The 25,439-nt window shown below is 40.6% G+C and overlaps 1 protein-coding gene across 3 annotated transcripts in view; it reads right to left on the reverse strand.

Annotated features, from left to right (window-relative positions):
• Cog7 (conserved oligomeric Golgi complex subunit 7) overlaps nt 1-25,439 on the reverse strand; it is a 95,051-nt gene that overhangs the window by 54,001 nt on the left and 15,611 nt on the right. For 2 of the 3 annotated variants that reach the window (XM_069831039.1, XM_069831037.1), the window contains exons 3-5: nt 24,010-24,090; nt 22,351-22,455; nt 4,744-4,875 (exon numbers count right to left, since the gene is read on the reverse strand). In XM_069831039.1, coding sequence (XP_069687140.1) covers nt 4,744-4,875; nt 22,351-22,455; nt 24,010-24,090 — 318 coding nt within the window. Of the gene's footprint in view, nt 1-4,743; nt 4,876-22,350; nt 22,456-23,785; nt 23,944-24,009; nt 24,091-25,439 lie in introns of those variants that run through there. The other variant, XM_069831038.1, reaches the window with a different exon arrangement.

Genomic DNA, 25,439 nt, shown 5'->3' on the forward strand with positions numbered 1-25,439 from the left:
ATGATGCTAAAACTGATCAGGAAGAAGAAAAGGAATTGGTTGGGTCACTGGCTAAGAAGAAACAGCCTACTGAAGGATGCACTGGAAGGAATGGTGAATGGGAGAAGAGTTAGGGGCAGAAGAAGATATCAGGTCATAGACGACATTAAGATAATATGGATCATATGAGGAAACAAAGAGGAAGGCAGAAAATAGGAAAGATTGGAAAAAGCTGGGTTTGCAGTGAAAGACCTGCCCTTCGGCAGAACACTAAATGAAATGAAAGGGTTATTACAAAGTAAATAACATACATTACATACATTTTATCTTCCCTCACTTGCATGTGTACAGGTGCACTGTGCACTGCTGCATCTGCTCTACATCTACGAGTGGGAGAAGAAAGAATGTGTGCACTGTAGAATATAACTACCAAATAAACTGAGAATTAAGATGAATTAAGCAGCCAAAGAATGTTCTGGGAATGGAATTTACCATATTTGTCAGTGTATCCAACGTGCTTTTCCGCCCTCAAAATAAATATTAAAATTAATACGCATCTTATACAAGTGGGTCAAAAGTCGCTTTCCCCAATATTCATTCTTAGGGTTCATACTTGTACATATATGAGGACTACATGGCAAGAAGCATGAATAAGCATTCGAGAGCATGATGTTCCTTGTGCTTTTCTTGCGAGGAAGAAGGAGTGGCAACCAAGGAGTTGTCCCCTACTCTACTACCCTCCTATTCCTGTACTAACTCGTAGCAAAGGGCAAAGAATTTGCAATGTATTAGTACTTTGTTATGATGTAGTCATAGGGACTATGTTATTTAATGTATATAATTTACGACAGGCTATTAATTAACTTAATAACTATCAGAGTAATATAATATACAGGGTGTTTCCGAGGTGGTGTTACACACTTTCAGGGATGATGGCGAAGGGCACATGTATCAATTTGAGATAAGGAACCATGGTCCGGAAATGACTTGAGTCGAAAGTTATAAGCAAAAATATTTGTGTGGAAATGGAATTGTAATTTGGCAACACGTGCCCTCCTTCCCTTAACCTTTGGAACAGTCGTGGAAAAATGGTATGGTCTGGATGTCTCCTACATGGGTACTTGGCCCGATACAATCTGTGAGCTTGTCTACTGTTCCCATTGGCTCATCCGTATTCGAAAATCAGGTCTGCTTATTCCGCTCTCCATTTCACTAGGACTGATCGACTGGACACTGCAACTTGTACACATACACTGCTGTCTACAGACGTGCATTATCAGGACCGACCATGTCCGTTACACATTACGCTATCTGCATTGCTTTAGTGTAGTTTCCTGTCCCCACCCCTCAGACAGCACACTGAATGGTATACTGTAAATAGACAACGTAAACAACGTCAGATGAATACAGTATGTGTAAGATGTACAGATCATCATCATCATCATCATCCATAACGCTACAGCCCGGATCGGGCCTCGGCTTCCTTAAGAATTCTTCTCCATCGGTCTCGATCTTTAGCCACCGTCCACCAAGTTCTTCACTCCAAGCCTCTTAAAAGATGTACAGATAAATACACATAAATAAGGTGTACAGAGGAATAAAATTATTTTATTTCCACACAACTATTTTTGCTTGTAACTTTCGACGCGGTCATTTCTGAAGCAGGGTTCCTTATCTCAAATTGATACATGTGCCCTTCGCCATCATCCCTCAAAGTTTGTAACACCACCTCGGAAACACCCTGTATAAAGGAAGAGAATGAATGGTCAAGTTAAAGTAGAAAACCAAATAAATTGTAGCCAAGTAGCTGTATAAATCAAGCATAAATTCTTAAGGAAAAATATTAATATGCTCTACTAGATGCTTTGATACAATATTAATGCATAATGCAATAAAAAGACACTAGATACAGTCATAAAAAGTAAAATTCAGATATAAAAACAAAAGTTCATTGACTGTTGAAATTATAGGCTTATTTCCTCTTATGAGGGACACTTCTGAAATATTCCTTTGCAGCAGCTAAATTACATTATAGGAAGTATTCTTATAAGGAGAGGATGTTAAAATTTAACGACCAGTGTGTTTGAAAGCATTCATTTCCTTGCATGGGATCTCTTACAAGTGCATTCAGGTACTATAGAATTCTCTCAAGTCTACAGGTATGGCACCTAAAGATCGACGAAGCAAACATCATAATCATCACAACAAATATGTGATGTCTTCGAAAGTGTGTTCAATCACATTAAATCATTCAAGGGACGGAAAATCCATTATGGTCAGTCAAAAAGTGGTCGAATATATCTTCCCGACAATCTCAAAACAAAAAAAAAAAAATTATGAAATGTATATGTATATATGAATATTAAAGAAAGATTTTCAACACCAGATTTAACATATTTGGATATCCACGCCGTGACACTTGCAGAACAAGTGAAAAGTTTCAGGCTGATCTCAAAGTTCATGAAAATGAATTCTCTGATAACATTGTGCCTTTTCTGCCTGTACGTGAACATATACTATACACTCGTATACTCTTAGAATGACACTGTATTTGCTTTGTTTCTGTGTTTACGTACCAGCTAGGTCGGGTCTGCCTTCTAAGCTTCATACAACAATGGCATAAGACGCTGAATGTCCTGGCAACTCTATTCATCCTTTTTGCCATGTACAGTTCATATACAAATGTCATAATTTGAATAAACGAATAGCTGGTGTAATAAGTGGTGGGTTGGCAATCACGTTCATGTGTCAACTGTATTTCTGATGTCATGTCTTGAAAACAGCCCTCATTTTGCCAATATGTCAACAGGATGAAGCACCACCTGATTCTGGTGTAGGAGTGAGGAACTTCTTGAACCAGCAATTCCATGAATGGACTGGTCATCGTTCTTGGGCATGTCAAAAGAGTTAAGGGTTTTGATAAAGAGTATGACCTACAGAATCAAACATCATGCTAACATCTAAAAAAGCATTAAAAAAGTCAAGTCCTTTTATTTAGTTTTTTGTGCAACCATTAACTCGAGAAGTACTAATGTCAGTACCATAGAGAGAAACAAAACCTCTCTGATGTGTTGAAAATATTACAGAATCTCTCAACGTATCCATAATACGGTCAATAATAATTCTCTGAATTATAGAAAAGATAGTAATTGGAAACCAGTTCTTTAAAATATGAATGTCTGTTCACTGGGAATATAATTAAACCAAAGCATGGCAGTTCTGAGAAATGAAATAAATTTCCCTCCTTTTAAGTGTTTTAAAACTCATACAGTTATTTTGTCAGGACTGGAGACTGCATTAAGACGAACTTTGGAAAGAACTCGATTAACTTCTTTCTCAGTAATTTCCAGCAAATCTGACATGTCTTTGTTGTTTTCACATTCCAACTGTAGTGAAGTTAAATTACTGGTTTGTCCAAAAATGTTGAAAAAATTATTTTTTGTGTCATGAATTGGTATCGAGCATGGAGGAGTATTTCTGCTGTTCATGGTATTAAGGATCAATTTCTCTCTGTGATTATAAAAATTATATTCAGATAAATCATATGGATAATTTTGTTTTTCCTTTTCCATTTTAGATTTTCTAAGAGGATTAGAACTTTGATCATTGAGTATAACCCTAGACCATATACCCAGATTGCTCAGCCCTATAGGCTTTGACAGTAACAACTTTTGTCAGGTGTACTATGCTGCCATCTAGTTGTTACATAAGAAGTCACGTCATAACTCTCATTTGAATTGCATTAGCAACTGTACTGCCATCTTGTGTTCGTTTACGATGGACGAGTGGCAATCCTGGCAGTTGTTCTATTCAAAGTATTGCTGATTTTAACATAGGAATGAGCAATCTGTTATATGTGTGATCTGGGGTATAATCTAAACTAGTGTGCTCATTTTTCCGAAATTTATAATATTTGGCCACTGGATATTTTAGATCTGAAAGACTGTCTTGTGATGAAAGAAAAAAAAATATTTTCTGATATTAAAATGTCTATTTCTGTGGGCTGTTCATCTAATATTAACGTTCGAAGTCTGATTTTCCATAAGGTAATTGAATTCGCTACTGCTTTACTTTTATTTTGAAGAATCAGGGTTTGATTCAAGTGAAGTTTTATGTCGTGATAAAGGATGTGATGCAAGTAACTCTCTGCATTCATTAGGATGAGCCTTGCTTATATGAATATTAAGAGATCTGCATGACTTACCACATATGTATACTCCAAAGTGTCCTGCCATCAAATGTGGGAACATTACTAATGTGACTGAATTAGATACATTAACAGGCATAGTTACTGTTTTTGAGACTCGTGATAGAATTAGTCACAAAATACACTGACATTTCTACAATAAAAATAAGCCTGTAAAAATATTCTTATAAATAAAATTTTTACATTGCAGTATAGTTCACTGTATCATCATTTACTATCACGCGCGCACGCACGCACACACACACACGCACACGCGCACGCGCACGCGCACGCGCACACACACACACACACACACACACACACACACACACACACACACACACAAAAAAACTTCTCATAGTATGAAATCAACACTTTCATTCTCAACCTATGTTTACAGCTGGTTATTACGTACTAACCACATGTTACACTAGTTTCCATGAACTTATTCTCAGATAACATACTAGTATCACAGTTTCACTTTCCAAACAAATTCAGGTGAACTTGAACAAAGAGAGAAAAAAAAGTTTTCCATCTCCATCACAACTATCTGAAATATATTCATAAAGCTATGTTACCTCTTCCATGTCCGTAGCAAGAATAGTCCAATTGTCAGCTTCATGTAAAGCTTGTTTAGAAGCCTGCAACTCTGTTTTTATCCTGTCAATATGTTCAAGTGTTGCCATTGATAGCCCTGTATCCTGCTCAACCTAAGCATAAAAAATTAAAGATAAACCAGTTGATATTTCTGAAGTAACTAAACTTTATGACAAAGTAGCAACAATATTCATTAATATCTTTATAATAGAGTTCTTAGGAGAGTTTAGTTATATAATTGCATTGTTAATAAATTATTACCTTTTAAAATCACTTGCATTAGGGAAACAACAAACAAGCATAACCCCTTTTAAGTTACTTTCGAAACTAGAAGATGCAAGGGAATGTAGTATGGTATAAATTGTTTATTTAAAATGACTAACTTTATTATATATATTTTGATGTACCGAAGTACATATGATATTTCCATGCAGATATTCTGCGTCATCATATGATGAAAGAGTGATGGAACGGAGAAAAATTCTCTCCGGCGCCGGGATTTGAACCCGGGTTTTCAGCTCTACGTGCTGATGCTTTATCCACTAAGCCACGCCGGTTAGAATCGTCTCAGATTAAGCTCCATCTCTTGGGTTCCCTCTAGTGGCCGCCCTCTGCACTACGTCATAGATGTCTATGAACGCAGGACCGAAGTCCATACATGTGTTGAGGTGCACTCGAATGAGTGACTGGTTGGCCGGAATCCGACGGTATAGGCGCCATCTTAAATCACAAAGTGATTTATTACGCATATCATATATATTTTGATGTACCGAAGTACATATGATATTTCCATGCAGATATTCCGCGTCATCATATGATGAAAGAGTGATGGAACGGAGAAAAATTCTCTCCGGCGCCAGGATTTGAACCTGGGTTTTCAGCTCTACGTGCTGATGCTTTATCCACTAAGCCACACTGGATACAACCCTGACGCCGGTTAGAATCGTCTCAGATTCAGCTCCATCTCTTGGGTTCCCTCTAGTGGCCGCCCTCTGCACTACGTCATAGATGTCTATGAACGCAGGACCGAAGTCCATACATGTGTTGAGGTGCACTCGAATGAGTGACTGGTTGGCCGGGATCCGACGGTATAGGCGCCGTCTTAAATCACAAAGTGATTTATTACGTATATCATATATATTTTGATGTACCGAAGTACATATGATATTTCCATGCAGATATTCTGCATCATCATATGATGAAAGAGTGATGGAACGGAGAAAAATTCTCTCCGGCACCGGGATTTGAACCCGGGTTTTCAGCTCTACGTGCTGATGCTTTATCCACTAAGCCACAATGGATACAACCCTGACGCCGGTTAGAATCGTCTCAGATTAAGCTCCATCTCTTGGGTTCCCTCTAGTGGCCGCCCTCTGCACTACGTCATAGATGTCTATGAACGCAGGACCGAAGTCCATACATGTGTTGAGGTGCACTCGAATGAGTGACTGGTTGGCCGGGATCCGACGGTATAGGCGCCGTCTTAAATCACAAAGTGATTTATTACGTATATCATATATATTTTGATGTACCGAAGTACATATGATATTTCCATGCAGATATTCTGCATCATCATATGATGAAAGAGTGATGGAACGGAGAAAAATTCTCTCCAGCACCGGGATTTGAACCCGGGTTTTCAGCTCTACGTGCTGATGCTTTATCCACTAAGCCACGCCGGATACAACCCCGACGCCGGTTAGAATCGTCTCAGATTAAGCTCCATCTCTTGGGTTCCCTCTAATGGCCGCCCTCTGCACTACGTCATAGATGTCTATGAACGCAGGACCGAAGTCCATACATGTGTTGAGGTGCACTCGAATGAGTGACTGGTTGGCCGGGATCCGACGGTATAGGCGCCGTCTTAAATCACAAAGTGATTTATTACGTATATCATATATATTTTGATGTACCGAAGTACATATGATATTTCCATGCAGATATTCTGCATTATCATATGATGAAAGAGTGATGGAACGGAGAAAAATTCTCTCCAGCACCGGGATTTGAACCCGGGTTTTCAGCTCTACGTGCTGATGCTTTATCCACTAAGCCACGCCGGATACAACCCCGACGCCGGTTAGAATCGTCTCAGATTAAGCTCCATCTCTTGGGTTCCCTCTAGTGGCCGCCCTCTGCACTACGTCATAGATGTCTATGAATGCAGGACCGAAGTCCATACATATGTTGAGGTGCACTCGAATGAGTGACTGGTTGGCCGGGATCCGACGGTATAGGCGCCGTCTTAAATCACAAAGTGATTTATTATGCATATCATATATATTTTGATGTACCGAAGTACATATGATATTTCCATGCAGATATTCTGCGTCATCATATGATGAAAGAGTGATGGAACGGAGAAAAATTCTCTCCGGCGCCGGGATTTGAACCCGGGTTTTCAGCTCTACGTGCTGATGCTTTATCCACTAAGCCACGCCGGATACAACCCCGACGCCGGTTAGAATCGTCTCAGATTAAGCTCCATCTCTTGGGTTCCCTCTAGTGGCCGCCCTCTGCACTACGTCATAGATGTCTATGAATGCAGGACCGAAGTCCATACATGTGTTGAGGTGCACTCGAATGAGTGACTGGTTGGCCGGGATCCGACGGTATAGGCGCCGTCTTAAATCACAAAGTGATTTATTACGCATATCATATATATTTTGATGTACCGAAGTACATATGATATTTCCATGCAGATATTCTGCGTCATCATATGAGTGCACCTCAACACATGTATGGACTTCGGTCCTGCGTTCATAGACATCTATGACATAGTGCAGAGGGCGGCCATTAGAGGGAACCCAAGAGATAGAGCTTAATCTGAGACGATTCTAACTGGCGTCGGGGTTGTATCCGGCGTGGCTTAGTGGATAAAGCATCAGCACGTAGAGCTGAAAACCCGGGTTCAAATCCCGGCGCCGGAGAGAATTTTTCTCCGTTCCATCACTCTTTCATCATATGATGATGCAGAATATCTGCATGGAAATATCATATGTACTTCGGTACATCAAAATATATATGATATGCGTAATAAATCACTTCGTGATTTAAGACGGCGCCTATACCGTCGGATCCCGGCCAACCAGTCACTCATTCGAGTGCACCTCAACACATGTATGGACTTCGGTCCTGCGTTCATAGACATCTATGACGTAGTGCAGAGGGCGGCCACTAGAGGGAACCTAAGAGATGGAGCTTAATCTGAGACGATTCTAACCGGCGTCGGGGTTGTATCCGGCGTGGCTTAGTGGATAAAGCACCAGCACGTAGAGCTGAAAACCCGGGTTCAAATCCCGGCGCCGGAGAGAATTTTTCTCCGTTCCATCACTCTTTCATCATAACTTTATTGAACATATCAAGACTTGAATTATAAATTAAAACAAAATAACTATTACATAACACAAATTAAGTTTGATGAATACAATACAGATTTACAGTAGCTTAAATTCATGAATTAGCTGGTTACAAATGAGGGGCTCACAACCAGAGTGGACCAAGTCCAACAGTGGTCAGTTTGTGGATTAATACAATCTCGGATAAAGAAAACTTAAGTTTATTCATTGTCATAACAAACCAAGTTCATAACCCACTTGTTACTCCACAGAGGGCAGCATTTCCTATGGAAAATGAAGGTTGCTGAACATGAGCCAGGAACTTTAAGAGTCAATTTCTCAAAATTATTCCAGAAGGACTTGGTCCACTCTGGTTGTGAACCCCTCAAATAACACTATTTATTGTATTTACACTCAACTAAATTAACCTAGAAATAAGGATTTTGACTTCTAATTAAATGTATTAATGAAGCTCAATATCTTGACGGATTATTAAGGATTTCTTGAAGATCACTGGGGATGTCGTTTTGTTGTCCCTGTCTCTGGTAGCAATTGAGGCTATATATGCTGAACTGAAATTCTGCAGCTACATTGTGGAGGATCTGCTTTCAGTAAAAGATGGAAATGTGTTAATTTGCAGTTTTCAATTCTCAGTCTTGTGATGACAACTTGATTCTTTCTAGATAACACTTTGAATATTATGATATGGAGCTAGATCTAACATCACAGATTTTACTGTTTGACGTGATTATCCAATTTGTCTTCCATTAGTCGTACAGCCATTCTTCCAGATCTTCTCATGAGTTATAGGAGTTAATGATGGTCAGGAGGGTGTTGTGTAGCTTCTATTGCTGCATGGGGCCTACTCCACAAAGGTATGGTATTGTACATTACAAATTACTGATTAAAGGTGTTGTAAAGTATGGAGTTGTATCTTTCTGTTCCATGAAAGAATTAAGTGATTTGTACATTACCAATGAATCGCTACTAAAGCGGTTTCAGAATAAGAAGGCATATGGCCTAAGCCAATTGAGTGCTAGCAACAGTTCGACGTTGTCACACAGTGCACGGTGCACGAGACGTGGAAGACAGAGACAACAGATAAGGACAGAACATATCAGTTGGAGTCCTCTCGCTGAGCGAGCGGGTCGAGACCTGTTTCTTCAGTGTGTAATGTTTAAATATAATTACTCTTACTGAAGTAATTCTCATCTCAATTTTTATTACTTTTCGCTTCATAGATCAGTAGCTCATGGGGTTACTGACTTGCGAAATAAAGTGACAGATATGTAGCAATTTACTTTGCTAATGTCTGAGAAAGAATGTTTTAATTCTTACTCAGACTTCCTTGTACAGCAAAGCTGAATTTATTATTGTTTATTTCTCCAGAGGAAAGATAAGGTACAGTTTGTTTGTAGGGGCAGCCTAAGAATCTAGCGATAACAAAACGAAAACATATCTGTAGATACGTAATTTAGTATTGAAGTTGGAAAGTATTTTATTTTTCCTCCGTTAAATGAAGCCTACATAATTTAATTTAATACTCTAGCTTATACATACCTAGGGGTCCAGGGTTCTACATTCTGTTTACGAATCTGGCTATAATGCAACGTAATCATAATGTGTGTTCATTATATAATTCAGTACTCATACTGGAACTGTAGATTATTTTATTTTTCTCTGATAAACTAAGTCTATCTAATTTTATTTTATCATATAATTTTTACATATCTAGAGGTCCAGTGTTCCATATTCTGGCTAAGAATCCGGCTATAAGAATATAAGCATATCTGTTCATATATAGGCCTAATTCAGTACTCATATTGAAACTGAAGATTACTTTCTTTTACTCTATTAAATCAAGCCTATCCAATTTAATTTAATCCTCAAGCTTATACCTTCCTAGAAGTCAAGGATGCTATGTTCTATCACTCTGGCCTGTGACAATATAAACCTACGAGTGAAGGTAGTTGTACAGAAGCGAATATGAAAACCGTAATCCAATAATATCGTTAATATATTGAAGATAAAATTGTATATTAGAAAAAATCGTATAAAGTGTAATTATATAATATAACGAAAGGTTTTTAAAATAGAAATTGAGTTTTGGAATTATAAAATCTCTTCGTTCCTAGCATGTCTGTATTTATTTTAAAAGTGAAATGTAGTTAATATGCTTCATTTTATAAAATTTTCTAATGCTCTTAAGGAAGAATGTTGTTAATGCTCTTCGTATAATTCATGGAAAAAGAGACAGTGTTTATGTTTACAATATCATCCAAATATCTCATATGTTTATGCAATATTTCGTCTTATACCATGTATAATATTCCAATGAAAAGTGAAAATCGTACCTATGGTTATTCTCAGCTTTCTTCTTCTTTCCACGTTCTATTATAATGGAACTGCTAACACATACTACTAATGTATTTAAAATATCGTACGATGAAGTAATACACGGTTCTGAAAAGTGTGCAAATAATTAACACGTTTGTTTTGCATTATTTTCCAGGAGAGATAAATTCAAGCATACCACCTATTTTAATTGTCTCTTTGTTCTGTCCGAGAATATGAGATAACGTATGCACTTCTAAACCAAACGTCTCTGCAGTCAGATTCTTTGTTCGTGAAGAACTGACACGCACTGAATCATAAGTTAGTCCTTAAAAAAATGATATACAAAAATACCATACTCCTCGCTTGTGAGTGTTGGACTATCCCTTTGCGTATAACAGATGAAATACCAGAGCCAATTGCAATCCCTTCAAGAGACATTGTTACTGTAAGTTACACATCACACAAGAGAAAACAGTCCACATCTGAATTTGAAAATAAACAGATTCTATCTTCGTTTACAGAGACGGAATTCAGAGCAAAATATGTTCTATGCTGTAGGTTGGATATCTCTGTTTAGTCTTAAAGCGATAACACGCGAACCAGTTGACATACAATTGCCATTCTTGTACTGCTGGATTCAGAATTCGGAGCTCTATCGAATGCCATAGCTTAAAATTCATTCCTAGCCATAACTATTGTGCGCGCAAGAAAGAAACTAATACGCGACGCTTCAGCGAGACTTCGCGACGATTTAACTAGGCAACACCGCTTCACTGTCACTGGCTAGTCGACATAGACCGGCCTGAACTAGCTCCGCCTTATATGCCTTCTTATTCTGAAAGCGCTCTAGTGACGTCAACATACTACGTCATAACATGAAACAGCTGTATTTGTATTTCATTCATCGAATTATGTTATATTTGTCTCCTTAATCACAATGTCGTATTTTAAGGTAGGTTATACAGCAAAGATTTGTAGTGCTGTAATATTTCTATTAATTTCGTAACCCTGCAATGTTTTTCTTTGATAATGTAAAATTTACTTCCTTATTATTATCATGTTCCTCCACGATCCCCACATATTGCTCTGTGAAAGTTCCCAATATTAACGAACAGATGTCACTAATAACAAAATTACAAAGACTGCAAAATTATTGAAATGATGTCAAAAGATATAAAATTGTTTCTTTTGAAGGAAATAGAAGTAAGAAAAGATATTCTATAGCACATATTTAACAAAATATATCTTAATATTATGAAATAAATATATTTAAATCGCATTAGTACATGTATTAGTCTCATTTCATTGGTAAAGAATACTTCACAATTCACTAGTAAGTTACAAATACTAATACTTTTGTGAAACACAATCATGAAATTTCATTGGTAATTTGTAAAGTATGGAGTGGTAAAGTATTACTGTAGAGAAGTCTTTTGTGAAACAGAAACTCTAGTAATTTTACTACTTACTAGAGAACTTACTTGTAATATATATGATACCTTTGTGGAATAGGCCTCCTGGTCAGGGTGCCCATTACCAGTAATTCCACAATGTGAAAGTAACCATATTATCTATCTATACTTCTTGTCCTGCATCATTAATTTTGTTGTATGTCAGTTCGTATATTCTGCATTAGAGTAAGATTTCACGAAACATTGTTCAGGGTCAATATAACACTAATGGAATCCGAAAAATTTTTGAAAAACTCTTTTGTTTTTACTTTCAGCTACACGTGGCAAACAAAGCCTGTTCAACAATATACAACTCACTGAAAGACATGGTATAATAATTGGTAAGCTATACTTCATTGTATGTTCTGAGTATACAATAGCATACCAACTTCCATTTTAAGTTTTTTGAGCCAACAGTATATATTTTTAAGAGATATAAATTTCATTAAATAATTACCTGTATGTCATATGTTTGTCTAAACTTTTTGATGTTTACTTAAATCAGTGTTTTTGGTATGGTAGAATTCCATGGAAGTCCTGAAGAAAATAATTCTTTATTTAATATTGTTGGTATTGTGACAGCCGGGAAACGATCTCACGGCCGGCAGAAGGAGGGCAAGGTCGGTCGTGACTCGGCGCGGCAAATGAAGTTGCACGCGCATCTGCTTCCTGGGGCATGTGCTGTGGCGTAGAGAGGAGAGGAGAGACGGCGATCGCGGCAGTGAGGGGAGAAATCCAGAGAATTCTAGAGGTGCCATCTTCTAGGCATCTGTCGATTGATCGCGAAATCGTACTCTCCAGAAACTATGGTTTGGTTATAAAATACGACACACGAGTGAACTTGCGCAGTTAGGCCCGATGCAGACTAGCGTCATAAAGACGCGCGTCCATTAGTTGTTGTTGTTGTAGTCGTTGGACAGCAAGCCAGCCAGTCTTGTGTAGCAGTGAAGCCAGCTTCGAGACCGGAGTTCGACTTGAGTGTGTCCGCAGCTGTGTGAGTGTCCGAAGTCCTGAGTTCGAGTGCAGTGGACAGCAGTTGGGGGACCTGAGTTCGAAGTTCAGTGGACTGTCTCTGAAGGTCTGGGGTTCGAGAAACTGTGAACTCGAGTGACTGAGCTAGAACTAGCCAAGGCAAATGAACTGTGAACTGAGAACTGATAGTTCTGTGTTGTAAATAGTGCTTTGTGAACATTAGTTAAGATTAGCAGTACAATGTTGTTCTCAATAATCCAAGTAAATTGTCATAGTCGTCTGTGGAGTGCAATAACGAATACTGTGTTCCTGTGTGGAGTGGAAATCCCATTGTTGACGGGAGTATTTAAACTAAATTATAAAGTGACTATTGTTGAAACAATAAAATTACATTATTGTTGGTAGAAAAGTTACAACTGGTGTCAGAAGCGAGATATTATCGACATACTGGAGAACCTACAGCAGATCCTGGAAGCCATTAAGGAAATGAACAAACACATCAGTGAGGTGAAAAGCGACATATGTGGAGTGAAGAACGACATAAGTGAAGTAAAGGCAGACATGAAAGACGACATGAACAGGCACATCAGTGAGGTGAAAAACGACCTAAGTGAAGTAAAAGCAGAAATGAAGAACGATATCAGTGAGATGAAAAGTGACATAAGTGAAGTGAAAACGGAGATTAAAAGTGACGTTGCTATGCAAATCGACAGCATTTCGGCCCAAATAGATGGAATAGTTACCATCGTGAGAGACGAACTTAAATCCGATTTTGACAAACTAAACGAGAATTTTGCAACTATAAACGAGACAGTGGCCGAACTAAGACAGGACGTAGACCATTTCGACGGCAAAATTCGCGCTCTCGAACGTCGTCAAGAGGAAACGAGTTGCTGATCAGACAAGTGTGTTGATGGACCAATATGCTGAAGAAAACAAGCACATACTCGCATTAGTGGATCGCCAGGCTAGAGAACATAAACAGATAGTTGCCGAGGAGGTTCGACGTGCCATGCAAGAAGCGGCAACAGAGTTGAGGATTCCATATAGTGGCCCTGCGGAACCATCACCTTCAGTCAGACATTCGAACGTCAAGACGCCGAAGTTCGACGGTACGACGTCTTGGGCGATTTTCCGTCGCCAGTTCGAGGCGATCGCAGAGCACAATGGGTGGACGCCGGCAGAGAAATCTACTCAGATGCTGGCCGCGCTTCAAGGACAGGCGTCGGAGATTCTTCACAGCGTTCCAGAAGATGGGACAGCCGCTGAGATAATGGCGGCCTTTACGTTACGGTGACCAACTTGCGGCAGCATTCAGGACCCAACTGAAAACGAGAGTCCAACAGTCAGGCGAGTCCCTGCAAGAATTTGCGATGGCAGTGGAACAACTGGCTCATAAGGCCCTCAGGGGCCTACCACGTAACTTCGTCGCTGGAGAGGCGACCTACACCTTCGGCAGCGGAGTTCGAGACCCCGAGATCAGGCAACAGCTCCTCTTGGCTGAGCATCGCACCATCAACGCAGCTCTGGCGGCGGCCCTCAGGATGAAGGCAGCCAAGTTGACGGCGAACGTCTCGGCATCGCACCAGATTAGGAGCGTCGCAGCGGCCGACGTCGAGGAACGTCAACCAAAGTCACCTGAGCGACGAAGATGAGGAGTGCCCACCTGCTGGTCCTGCGGCGAACCTGGGCACTTGAGGAGGGACTGTGACCGATCTGGTCACAAACAGGAAAACTAAAAGGGGCCGATGCGATGAGGGGCACGTCGGCGCCGTCATCACCATCCCCTCGGCTGATCTTGAAGACGGTTAATAGAAGATGCGACGATGGGCTGATTGCTGATGGATGGATAAGAGGCCACCCATGCAGAGTGCTGGTAGACATCGGGGCGTCGCTCACTATCGCCAGACCGGAAGTCGTACGTGGCCTACTTGGGAGGACGCCGCTGCGGCGATATGAGCTACGTACTGCCTCAGGCAAGAGCCTGCCCATCCAAAAAGAGGTTTTCCTGGATCTGACCTTGGGAAAGAGGAGATTGGAGATGTAGGTTTTCGTCGCCAACATCACTGAAGACGTCATCCTGGGACTCGACGCCATGCGAATCTTCGATGCAACGGTGGACGTCCGGCGCCGTATCCTCCGTTTTGATCAGGATGAAGTGTTCCTGAGGGACGTCGAAGACCAACCCATGGCCAGCAGACTCACCTTGGAGAATCATGTGACAATCCCAGCAGGCTGCGAGATGGTGGTGACGGCAAGACTGGACAGACAGCCTAAAAGAAACCTGCTCCTCGTTTTGCAAACAACTCCGATAGATGGGGTTTGTGTGGCAAGATCCCTACTCCCGAACCAGAAGGTGGTACCGGTGAGGGTCTTGAATGTCACCAATCGGGATAAGGAGGTGCCTAGTGGTACTGTACTAGGTAGCATCGAGCCGGTGGCTTCTGTGAAGTCTCTGGCAGATAACGAGGAGTATCACCGACCACGTCTAGATCTAGACCCATCACTGAAAGAGCTGGCTCGAGGATTGGCGGAGAATTTACGCAAAGGAGAAAGAAGACAAGTCCACAATCTACTGACAGAATTTCAGGACGTGTTCAGTCTGTCTGAAAATGACTACAGTAGAACGGAGAAAGTTCAGCATCGCATCGACACCAGAAATGCTCGCCCAATCAGACAACCTCCTCGACGCGTCCCTCAAGCTAAACAGAGGGAGATTGACAGTCAACTGGAGGGCATGAAAGCAAGAGGGGTCATCGAGGAATCCGACAGCCCTTGGTCATCACCTGTGGTGCTGGTGAAGAAGAAGAATGGGGACCTGCGTTTCTGCGTGGACTATAGAAGACTGAATGACGTCACCAAGAAAGACTGCTTTCCCCTTCCACGAATTGACGACACCTTGGACACCCTGGCCGGAGCAGAGTGGTTCTCGACGTTAGATCTCAAGTCAGGATACTGGCGGGTGGTGCTACATCCTGAGGACAAGGAGAAAACGGCATTCTCGACAGGCCAGGGACTATGGCAGTTCACGGTTATGCCATTCGGCCTCTGCAACACCCTGGCTACATTCCAGAGACTAATGGAGTCCGTAATGAGAGGCCTGACATACGACACCTGTTTGCTGTAGCTTGATGACGTCATCGTGGTCGGAAAGACATTCGGCGAACAACTGTCGAACCTGAGGAAAGTGTTCGAGAGACTGCGACAAGCCAGGCTGAAGTTGAACCCGAAGAAATGTCATCTGTTCCAGAAGGTCAGCTACCTGGGGCACATAGTAGGGACCAACAGAGTGGCCACGGACCCGGAGAAGCTACAAGACATCAGAGGATGGCCGAGACCGAGGGACAAACAGGAGTTGCGCCGCTTTCTCGGCCTCTGCACTTATTACAAAAGGTTCATAGCTGGGTATGCCAACATCGCTAAGCCTCTAACCGACCTGACCGAGGAGAAACGACAATTCCAGTGGATGGACGAGGCGGAGTCATCCTTGCAGTCACTGAAAGAGGCGCTCTGCACTGCTCCTGTACTGGGATATCCCATCCCTGGAAGGAAGTTCACGCTGGACACAGACGCTAGCAACGTAGGCATCGGCGGAGTACTCTCTCAGAAACAGGACGGGCAAGAGAGGGTGATTGCCTACTTCAGCCGAACACTATCCAAGGCTGAGAGAAACTACTGTGTAACACGTAGAGAACTTCTTGCCATTGTGGAAGCCCTGAAGCATTTCCACAAGTATTTGTATGACCAGGAATTCCATCTGAGGACAGACCATTCTGCACTCACCTGGCTATTGGGCTTCAAGAATCTAGAGGGGCAGACCGCCCATTGGGTTCAACGTCTGCAGGAGTACAACTTCACCTCCGAACACCGCCAAGGGAAGAAACATTCCAATGCTGATACCTTATCACGACGCCCATGCCCAGATGGCTGAAAACATTGCCTGAAAGTAGAAGAACGAGATGGCACCCACGCAATCCGAGCAATCGCCGCCCAGCCGAGCCCAGGATGGGATAATGCCGCCATAAGGAGGGAGCAGCTGGAGGACCCAAACATCGAACAGCTACTCCGTGATGTGGAGTCCGGCCAGAGACCAGTATGGGCCGATATCGCCAACAGTAGCACCACTTACAAGAGCTACTGGACCCAGTTGGAATCCTTCACTGTCAGGGATGGTATCCTGAAGAGGATTTGGGAGTCGGCCAATGGAAGGACCCGCATAGAACAATTTGTCCTACCCAGGAGCAAGGTGAAGGAAGTGCTGGAGGAGACTCATGCTGGAGTGACTGGAGGCCACCTGGGAGCCAACAAGACGCTGGACAAGTTAAGGCAGAGGTTGTACTGGCTGCATCAGAGAACCGACACGGAACAATGGTGCCGAAGGTGCGACACATGTGCATCCAGTCGTGGACTAAGGACACGCAGCAGGGAAGCCATGCAGCAGTATAACGTGGGAGCTCCTTTTGAATCGCCATCGACATTACTGGACCATTCCCGGTCACGGATCGAGGGAACCGCTACCTGCTAGTAGACATGGATTACTTCACAAAATGGCCAGAGGTGTACGCGATTCCCAACCAAGAGGCTTCGACAGTGGCAGATGCGCTGCTCGACAACTTCATCTGCCGATTTGGGGTGCCCTGAGAACTACATAGTGATCAGGGGCGCAACTACGAATCCAACCTGATGGGAGAATTGTTCGAGCATCTGGGGGTGCATAAAACCAGGACTACTCCATTCTACCCACAGTCTGACGGCATGGTGGAAACGCTACATCAAAACTGTGGAGGAGCACCTGCGGAAGGTGGTGTCCAACCATCAGCGAGACTGGGATGCCAGAGTTCCACTGTTCCTCTTGGCCTACAGAGCGTTGGTCCATGATACAACAGGAATGACACCAGCAAACATGGTCTTCGGGAGAGAGCTGCGCCTGCCCTGTGATCTGCTGTTTGGCACGCCACCCTGCGCCGACCAGCCAGCGACTGACTATGTGGCAGAACTGACCGAGAAGTTGAATGGAGTCCACCAACTGGCCAGAGAGCACCTCAAGATGGCCAGCGACAGGATGAAAGTGCGCTACGTCAGATTAGCCAACTCTGCAGGATTCCAGGGGGGCGACCTGGTGTGGCTGTATCGACCTACCAGGACCAAAGGAAAATCACCGAAGCTGCAGTGTGCCTGGGATGGACCATACCGCATGGTGACCTGGATCAACGACGTGGTGTACCACATTAGAGACCTGGAAGAGAGCGATGCTTAACGATATCTGAGATCGGTTTTACCGAATGCTCTTCGTGTGTAATCGCTCGAGCTCGGGTTTGGCCTCCGCTCGCTCGAGATCGACCGGGGGATCGCTTCCCTGTCAGAACGAGCGCTCGCTTCAACGACTGTATGCGAAGCAGTATGCTACAGTACTACGTAGTGCAGTATTGGTAGAAATCGAATGAATTCATTCGAATTATTTGATTATCAAAACCATTCGAAATAATAGAAATATTCACAATATCACTCGATTATTCATTAACTTTGCTTACCACCACAACAAGCCGTATGAAGTTATACAAAATATGTACTCGCATAACAGAATATGTTCCATTTTATAATGATAAGAGCTTCGAGTTCAGAATCATATGACGCAACAATAGAATGATAAGCTTTGAATGTTCTGTGTGGGTGTTGCGTACTGACTCTTCTAACAGCCCCAGAATCTGACCCTGATCTTCATTAAATTAAACACCTGACCTACATGGCGATAAGAAAAAAGAGCGCTGCTCTCAGACTATAGACCTACGTATAGAATGAGTAATCAACATACTGCAATTTTATTGAACAATTCATTCATGCATTCGAATGATTTCATCCTACAATGGAATAATCATTATAGAAATCATTCGATTGTTCTCAACAATTATATATATTTAGTGGAAATTTAATTAATTACACATTTTTCTTTGTTTAGATTGAAATAGCCTGAAATGATTTTCTGTATAAATATATTTCATTCCTACTTAGTTTAACAATTAATCGTGATAATTACTGTAAATGCAAATGAAATGTTTGGTTATATTACTATAAAACGTATATAAAACAGACAAATTACAATTTAATACGTGATAACTAAAAATGTCTATCGATGTATGAAATGCAAATAATAAATTAGTAGCGATATATTTTGTTTCATCTCGGACGTAGTATGAACTTTACTCATACTAACTTGGGAATATTTATATTTTTTATTTTAGTAGGTTATTTTACGACGCTTAGGTTATTTAGCGTCTGAATGAAATGAAGGTGATAATGCCAGTGAAATGAGTCCAGGGTCCAGCACCGAAAGTTACCCAGCATTTGCTCGTATTGGGTTGAGGGAAAACCCCGGAAAAAACGTCAACCAGGTAACTTGTCCCGACCAGGATTCGAACCCGGGCCACCTGGTGTGGACAATCCTATGTACTTTAAGGTATTCTTATCCCTTACTTCTCTGAATTTAGTCCAAGCAGAGCTAGTAACTGCTTTCCCTTTTTTCCAATACTCTGACTCTGCTAATTTTATTTTACTTTCGGTATATACTTTCGACATCGTGTCTTGTAATTTTTTACCATCAACAGAGACGGTGTCCGAGCATCTGCTTGAGATCGACGTCGATACTATTGAATCATCTTCAACATTCGTTTTGATGTAACATACTGATTAACCAAGCCTACAATTCACCTACTGCTTACTGCTACCGGAAGAGCACTCATGAACACCGAGCGCTCGTCCTCAGACCCGATCGCTCGGTGTGTTTCTTTACTTCGTGATTTATCGGAAATATTCGTAGATGATTGCTATTCATTCCGTCAGTGCCTTCCTGGACTGATAACGATATCCCGCGCTCGCTCTGATGCAGGTCTCTGTACCGCATCCAGCAACAACCCCGAGGGAAGATGATGGTGGTGCATCTGGACCAATTAGCAGCCTACCAAGGGACTGCCTGGGACGAGCAGCCCTAAGGAGGGAACAATGTGACAGCTGGGAAACGATCTCACGACCAGCAGAAGGAGGGCAAGGTAGGTCGTGACTCGGTGCGGCAAATGAAGCTGCGCATGCATCTGCTTCCTGGGCATGTGCTATGGCGTAGAGAGGAGAGGAGAGACGGCGACCACGGCAGTGAGGGGAGAAATCCAGAGAATTCTAGAGGTGCCATTTTCTAGGCATCTGTCGATTGATCGCGAAATCGTACTCCCCAGAAACTATGGTTTGGTTATAAAATACGACACACGAGTGAACTTGCGCAGTTGGGCCCGATGCAGACTAGCGTCATAAAGACACGCGTCCATTAGTTGTTGTTATAGTCGTTGGACAGCAAGCCAGCCAGTCTTGTGTAGCAGTGAAGCCAGCTTCGAGACCGGAGTTCGACTTGAGTGTGTCCGCAGCTGTGTGAGAGTTCGAAGTCCTAAGTTTGAGTGCAGTGGACTGCAGTTGGGGGACCTGAGTTCGAAGTTCAGTGGACTGTCTCTGAAGGTCTGGGGTTCGAGATACAGTGAACTCGAGTGACTGAACTAGAAGAACTAGCCAAGGCAAACGAACTGTGAACTGAGAACTGATAGTTCTGTGTTGTAAATAGTGCTTTGTGAACATTAGTTAAGATTAGCAATACATTGTTGTTCTCAATAATCCAAGTAAATTGTCATTGTCGTCTGTGGAGTGCAATAACGAATACTGTGTTGCTGTGTGGTGTGGAAATCCCATTGTTGACGGGAGTATTTAAACTAAATTATAAAGTGACTATTGTTGAAACAATAAAATTACATTATTGTTGGTAGAAAAGTTACAGTATATTTAGACCTAATTCCTGCAGAAACTTAATAATACTAAGGTGAAAAGACATAGATTCTGCTTGGACTCAAATTTCTCGTAATGTTCACTGGAGAAAACATAACAATACACTCTTGAATTGGGCATAAGTGCAATCATGAAAGCATAATTTTATCAAGATTTAGTTATCTTCTTATTGAAAATGGTAGTTCATCTGATTCAATCTGAATGCTACTGAATGGACTAGTCCGAAAGTCTCCAAGAGAAATTCAGAGTGCTGAGGATTGAACAGGACTTCGAGCATTGTAGACTATTGCATTATAATAATCCAATTTTGATCTGACTGTAGCTTTACAGGTATTAATTAATTCATTCACAGTGTTCTGCCCAAGGCATGTCTTTCACTGCAAATCCAGCATTCTCCAGTCTTTCCTATTTTCTGCCTTCCTCTTAGTCTCTGCATATGATCCATATATCTTAATGTTGTCTATCATGTGATATCTTCTTCTGCCCATAACTCTTCTTCTGTTCACCATTTCTTCCAGTGCATCTTTCAGTAGGCAGTTTCTTCCAAGCCAGTGACCCAACCAATTTCTTTTCCATTTCCTGATCAGTTTCAGCATCATTCTTTCTTCATTCACCCTTTCCAACACATTCTATCTGTCCATTTCATACACTCCATCCTTCTCCATACCCACATTTCAAATGCTTCTAGTTGCTTCTCTTCACTTCGTCGTAATGTCCATGTTTCTGCCCCCATACAATGCTACACTCCACACTACATGCATTTCACTAGTCTCCTCCTTAGTTCTTTCTCCAGAGGTCCGCAGAAAATGTTTTTTTTTTCTATTAAAAGCTTCCTTTGCCTTTGCTATTCTCCTTTTGACTTCCTGGCAATTACTGCTTATAGACACCCCAAGTATTTGAAGCTGTCCACTTTCTCTACTATCTCATTTAGAATTCGCAAGTTTACCTTCTTTACTTTTCTTTCTATGACCATGGTCTTCGTCTTGTTTGCATTTATCTTCATCCCACACTGCTCACAGCTGTCATTTAGCTCGAGTAGCATATCGCTTAGTATCATCTCCTTTTCTGCTAAGAAAAGTCATATTATCCGCAAATCTTATATGCACTTTATTCTTCTTCCCCCAACTATCACTCCTCTCATTTTCTGAAAACAGTTCTTCACTAAATCTTCAAGTAGATGTCTTGGTAATCAGCTCCCCAATTTTTTGGAGTCTTTTCATAACATTTATTCTTCTTACACTTGGTGTGGGACAGCCATATTCTACATCAAAACTGATTTATATTCCATCAATGAACATACAAAATCTTATTCTATCTATGTCCTACATAGAGCTCAATAGTATAAATATTGTATTAATTTAATATGAAGTTCATTCCTTCAACCACGCAACAACTTAATCATCTATTATCCCAGAGTCTTTTTCAATATAGATATCCTAAGGAAATGCCATTGGTTATAGCTCGAAAATTAAACAAGTAGTAACATTTGAATGATTAATTATGGTTTTAAACAAATAGATGGCTACTGTCTAATTATAACGCATGCAAGGAGTAACCAGAAATTGTATATTTTGTAAACTATATTGCTCCAATAAAGATCATGACCAGTTTGTAATTAGCATTATCATTATCATTATTATCACTGTAACATAAACATAATAATTCTACGTACTTTGGCGATTTCTTGTTTTACTGAATGCATTTTGTCACGTAGAAGTAATGCTTCTTGGTGAAGAATTTCTGTATCTCTCATTACACGAGGCAGACTCTGCAATACCTGAAAAATCACAGAAAACTGAGAGCGGAATCGTGTATTACATATAATAATAATAATAATAATAATAATAATAATAATAATAATAATAATAATAATAATAATAATGATAATAATAATAATAGTAATAATAATAATAATAATAATAATAATAATAATAATAATAATAATAATAATAATAATAATATTTTATTTCATCAATCTCTGTTCACGTCATGGCTGATTGTGAATACCACTTGTGAAATGTGAAATTCTTCGGCAATGTGGATTTGTGGATTATCGTTCATGGGTTGAATAATCTGTAACGTGTCATTTATATCAGTTTGTTCATGTCCTTGCTCTATTAGATGCATTGCGAATTTTGACTTTTGTCTGTTGTATTAAATTCTTTAATGTCCACAAACATAAATGGTCCAACTCTACAGTGCTGAAATCCAGAACCATATTTAAAAGCAAGATCTAAGATTAGTACACATCTCCATGTACAAAACTTAGACACCCATACGCTGTATGGCTCTGCAGGCCTATGAGCAAATTTTTCTCCTTCCTATATGATTCATTAAAAAATTGTGTACTGTGAATGGTTTCAAAGATTTACAACTTGGCATAGATTTGAAGTATTAAGCTCCACGTTTTTAATTAACAAAGCATAGTTTCACCTAACTAGGCATATTATAATGCACAAAATTCATATATTTGATCTTCACACAATCCACTAGCAGTGAAAGAAACATTGTTACTTCCAGTGAAGATAGAGATATAGATTGCAATATCTACAGCAAGAATCATAGAGCCTATCTTCTTCGAAAGTTTTGTCAACTGAGAAGAGTGTTCTTCAGAAATAACTGTTTCTTTCAGCAGGATAACGCAACTGCACAATCCTACATCTACTCAGATGATGAGGGTTTTAAAATAATTCTTTGGAGATCGAATAATATCGAAAGGCCTCTGGCCATCTTGATGCCCAGACTTGACTCCTGTATTTTTTTTGAGGAGTGTGGCAAAATCTGCTGTATCCAAAATTAATCCCAAGACAACTGATGAACTTAAAATTGAAATCTTTAATTCTGTTAACTCAATTACATCAGAAAAAATGGAAAAAGCGTTCAGAAATAAGTGCAAAAGGATGGATCAGTGTCTAAAACAACGAGGTCAATATTTCTACCATCTTCTGTGAGATTAGCATTTCCAGTTTCTTCTGTGAAGTGAGTAAATTTATTCAATGTAATTAGAAATCAAATTTCACATTATAATCATTCAGAAAAGAAATGCAAATAATACAATTTAGTCACTAACTGTATGCGGAGAGGAGCCAGTCCTGTTGCCAACTTACCAGGCGTTTCTATAGCTACTTGCCGCTATTCACCATTGCAGAGATACTAAATGTATGCACAGTACTTATCAACACGTAAGATTTCTACCAATTGGGAGATATGTGCTGAATGGAAGACACTGTAACAACTTTTCTTTGAATTTTTAATTTTCCTCTTGCTAATTAAAGCTTTATCATTCACTTACTGATAGTATCAGCATTGTTTAACAGAGAATTCATTATACCTGCTGACTTGTGTCTTCCAATGCACTGTTAACTTGTTGGACATATAACTGCAATTTCATAACTAAAGATGACACGAAAGCCTGCAAAAGACAAAAAAATATTTTAAAGCAAAAATAAAATCCTTTTTGTCCATTCTATGAATAATTAGCAAAACAGAGCATATAATTATATATGAAAACTATATTTTTTATTTTGAATATAATTTCTAATGAACAACGAACACAATAACATTACATTAAACAGAGATGAGGTCGTAGTGTATTATAGTCAAATGATTACATTCCATGTTAACTTTTTCTATGTAACAATATACACCTAAAATCAACGAACCCACTTCACCTATCACCAATTAACTACTCTCTTGAACTCATACAAACTGTTTTTAGAAAAGAATACAATCAAGAACAGCTTGGGCAGCCTGCACTGGAAACTATCAACAGTAGATATCCAAGAGATGACTGGCTTCACGTCTATACAGACGGGTTCCAGATGAAAGATCATGTCAACATTAGAGCAAGGGTATATAGCAACATATTTTCATTCTGTAGTCCAGTTGGTACATATGGATCAGCATATAATGGCGAAATTCCTGCAATTCGAATAGCACTATCCCAGCTCAGCAATCTACACATTAAGTTCAAAAGCGTGGTGATACTTTAAGTCCACTATTGAATCCACATATTCTGCAGACCCTTCCTCTATTAAGATCCAAGAATGTCAAATTGCCATCGAACATCTTAGAACCAAAAACAAGCAGGTCTTCCTACAGTGGATCTCAGGCCATTGCAAGATATATGGTAATGAACAGGCAGATATATTGGCTAAGAAATCCACTAACATCGTCCTATTAAATATGAAAAAAAAAAAAACCTTTCAATACCATCAATGGAAATACCGGAGCTGGAGCCCACTGCGAACTCTTCTCAGTGTATCTCACTCTTGGAAAAAACTTTACATCATTTGATGAAGAGATTCGAGCCATAAAAACTGCCTTGAACCAACTCACCTGCAGGTCTACATCCTTTATAAATGGTGTCATTCTAGTTGACTCTAAGACAGCTATATCTGCAATTGCTAAATACCTGAAACCTCCAGTCAACAATGACGTACTACAATGCAGGAAGATCATCAGAGAGATTAATAACCTGGGCAAAAAATTGTTCCTACAATGGATACTGTCTCACTGCGGCATTGTAGGGAATGAAATGTCAGATTCATTGGCTAAGAAGGGAATGCATATTCTCCAAACTTTTCTCTGCACAATCCCATACTTTAGAGCAGCTGTAAACATCCGACACAAAGCCAGAGAAGCTCTCTGAGTTAATTTGGAGGATCAGATAAACTTTGGAAGGAAGCTTTATTAACTGCACTCCCAGAATGGCCTAGAAGAACAGCTGTTGCTTTATTCTGTACTGCAACAGAGCATGAC

The sequence above is a fragment of the Periplaneta americana genome, chromosome 7 (assembly GCF_040183065.1).
Source record: "Periplaneta americana isolate PAMFEO1 chromosome 7, P.americana_PAMFEO1_priV1, whole genome shotgun sequence".
Classification (NCBI taxonomy): Eukaryota; Metazoa; Arthropoda; class Insecta; order Blattodea; family Blattidae; genus Periplaneta; species Periplaneta americana.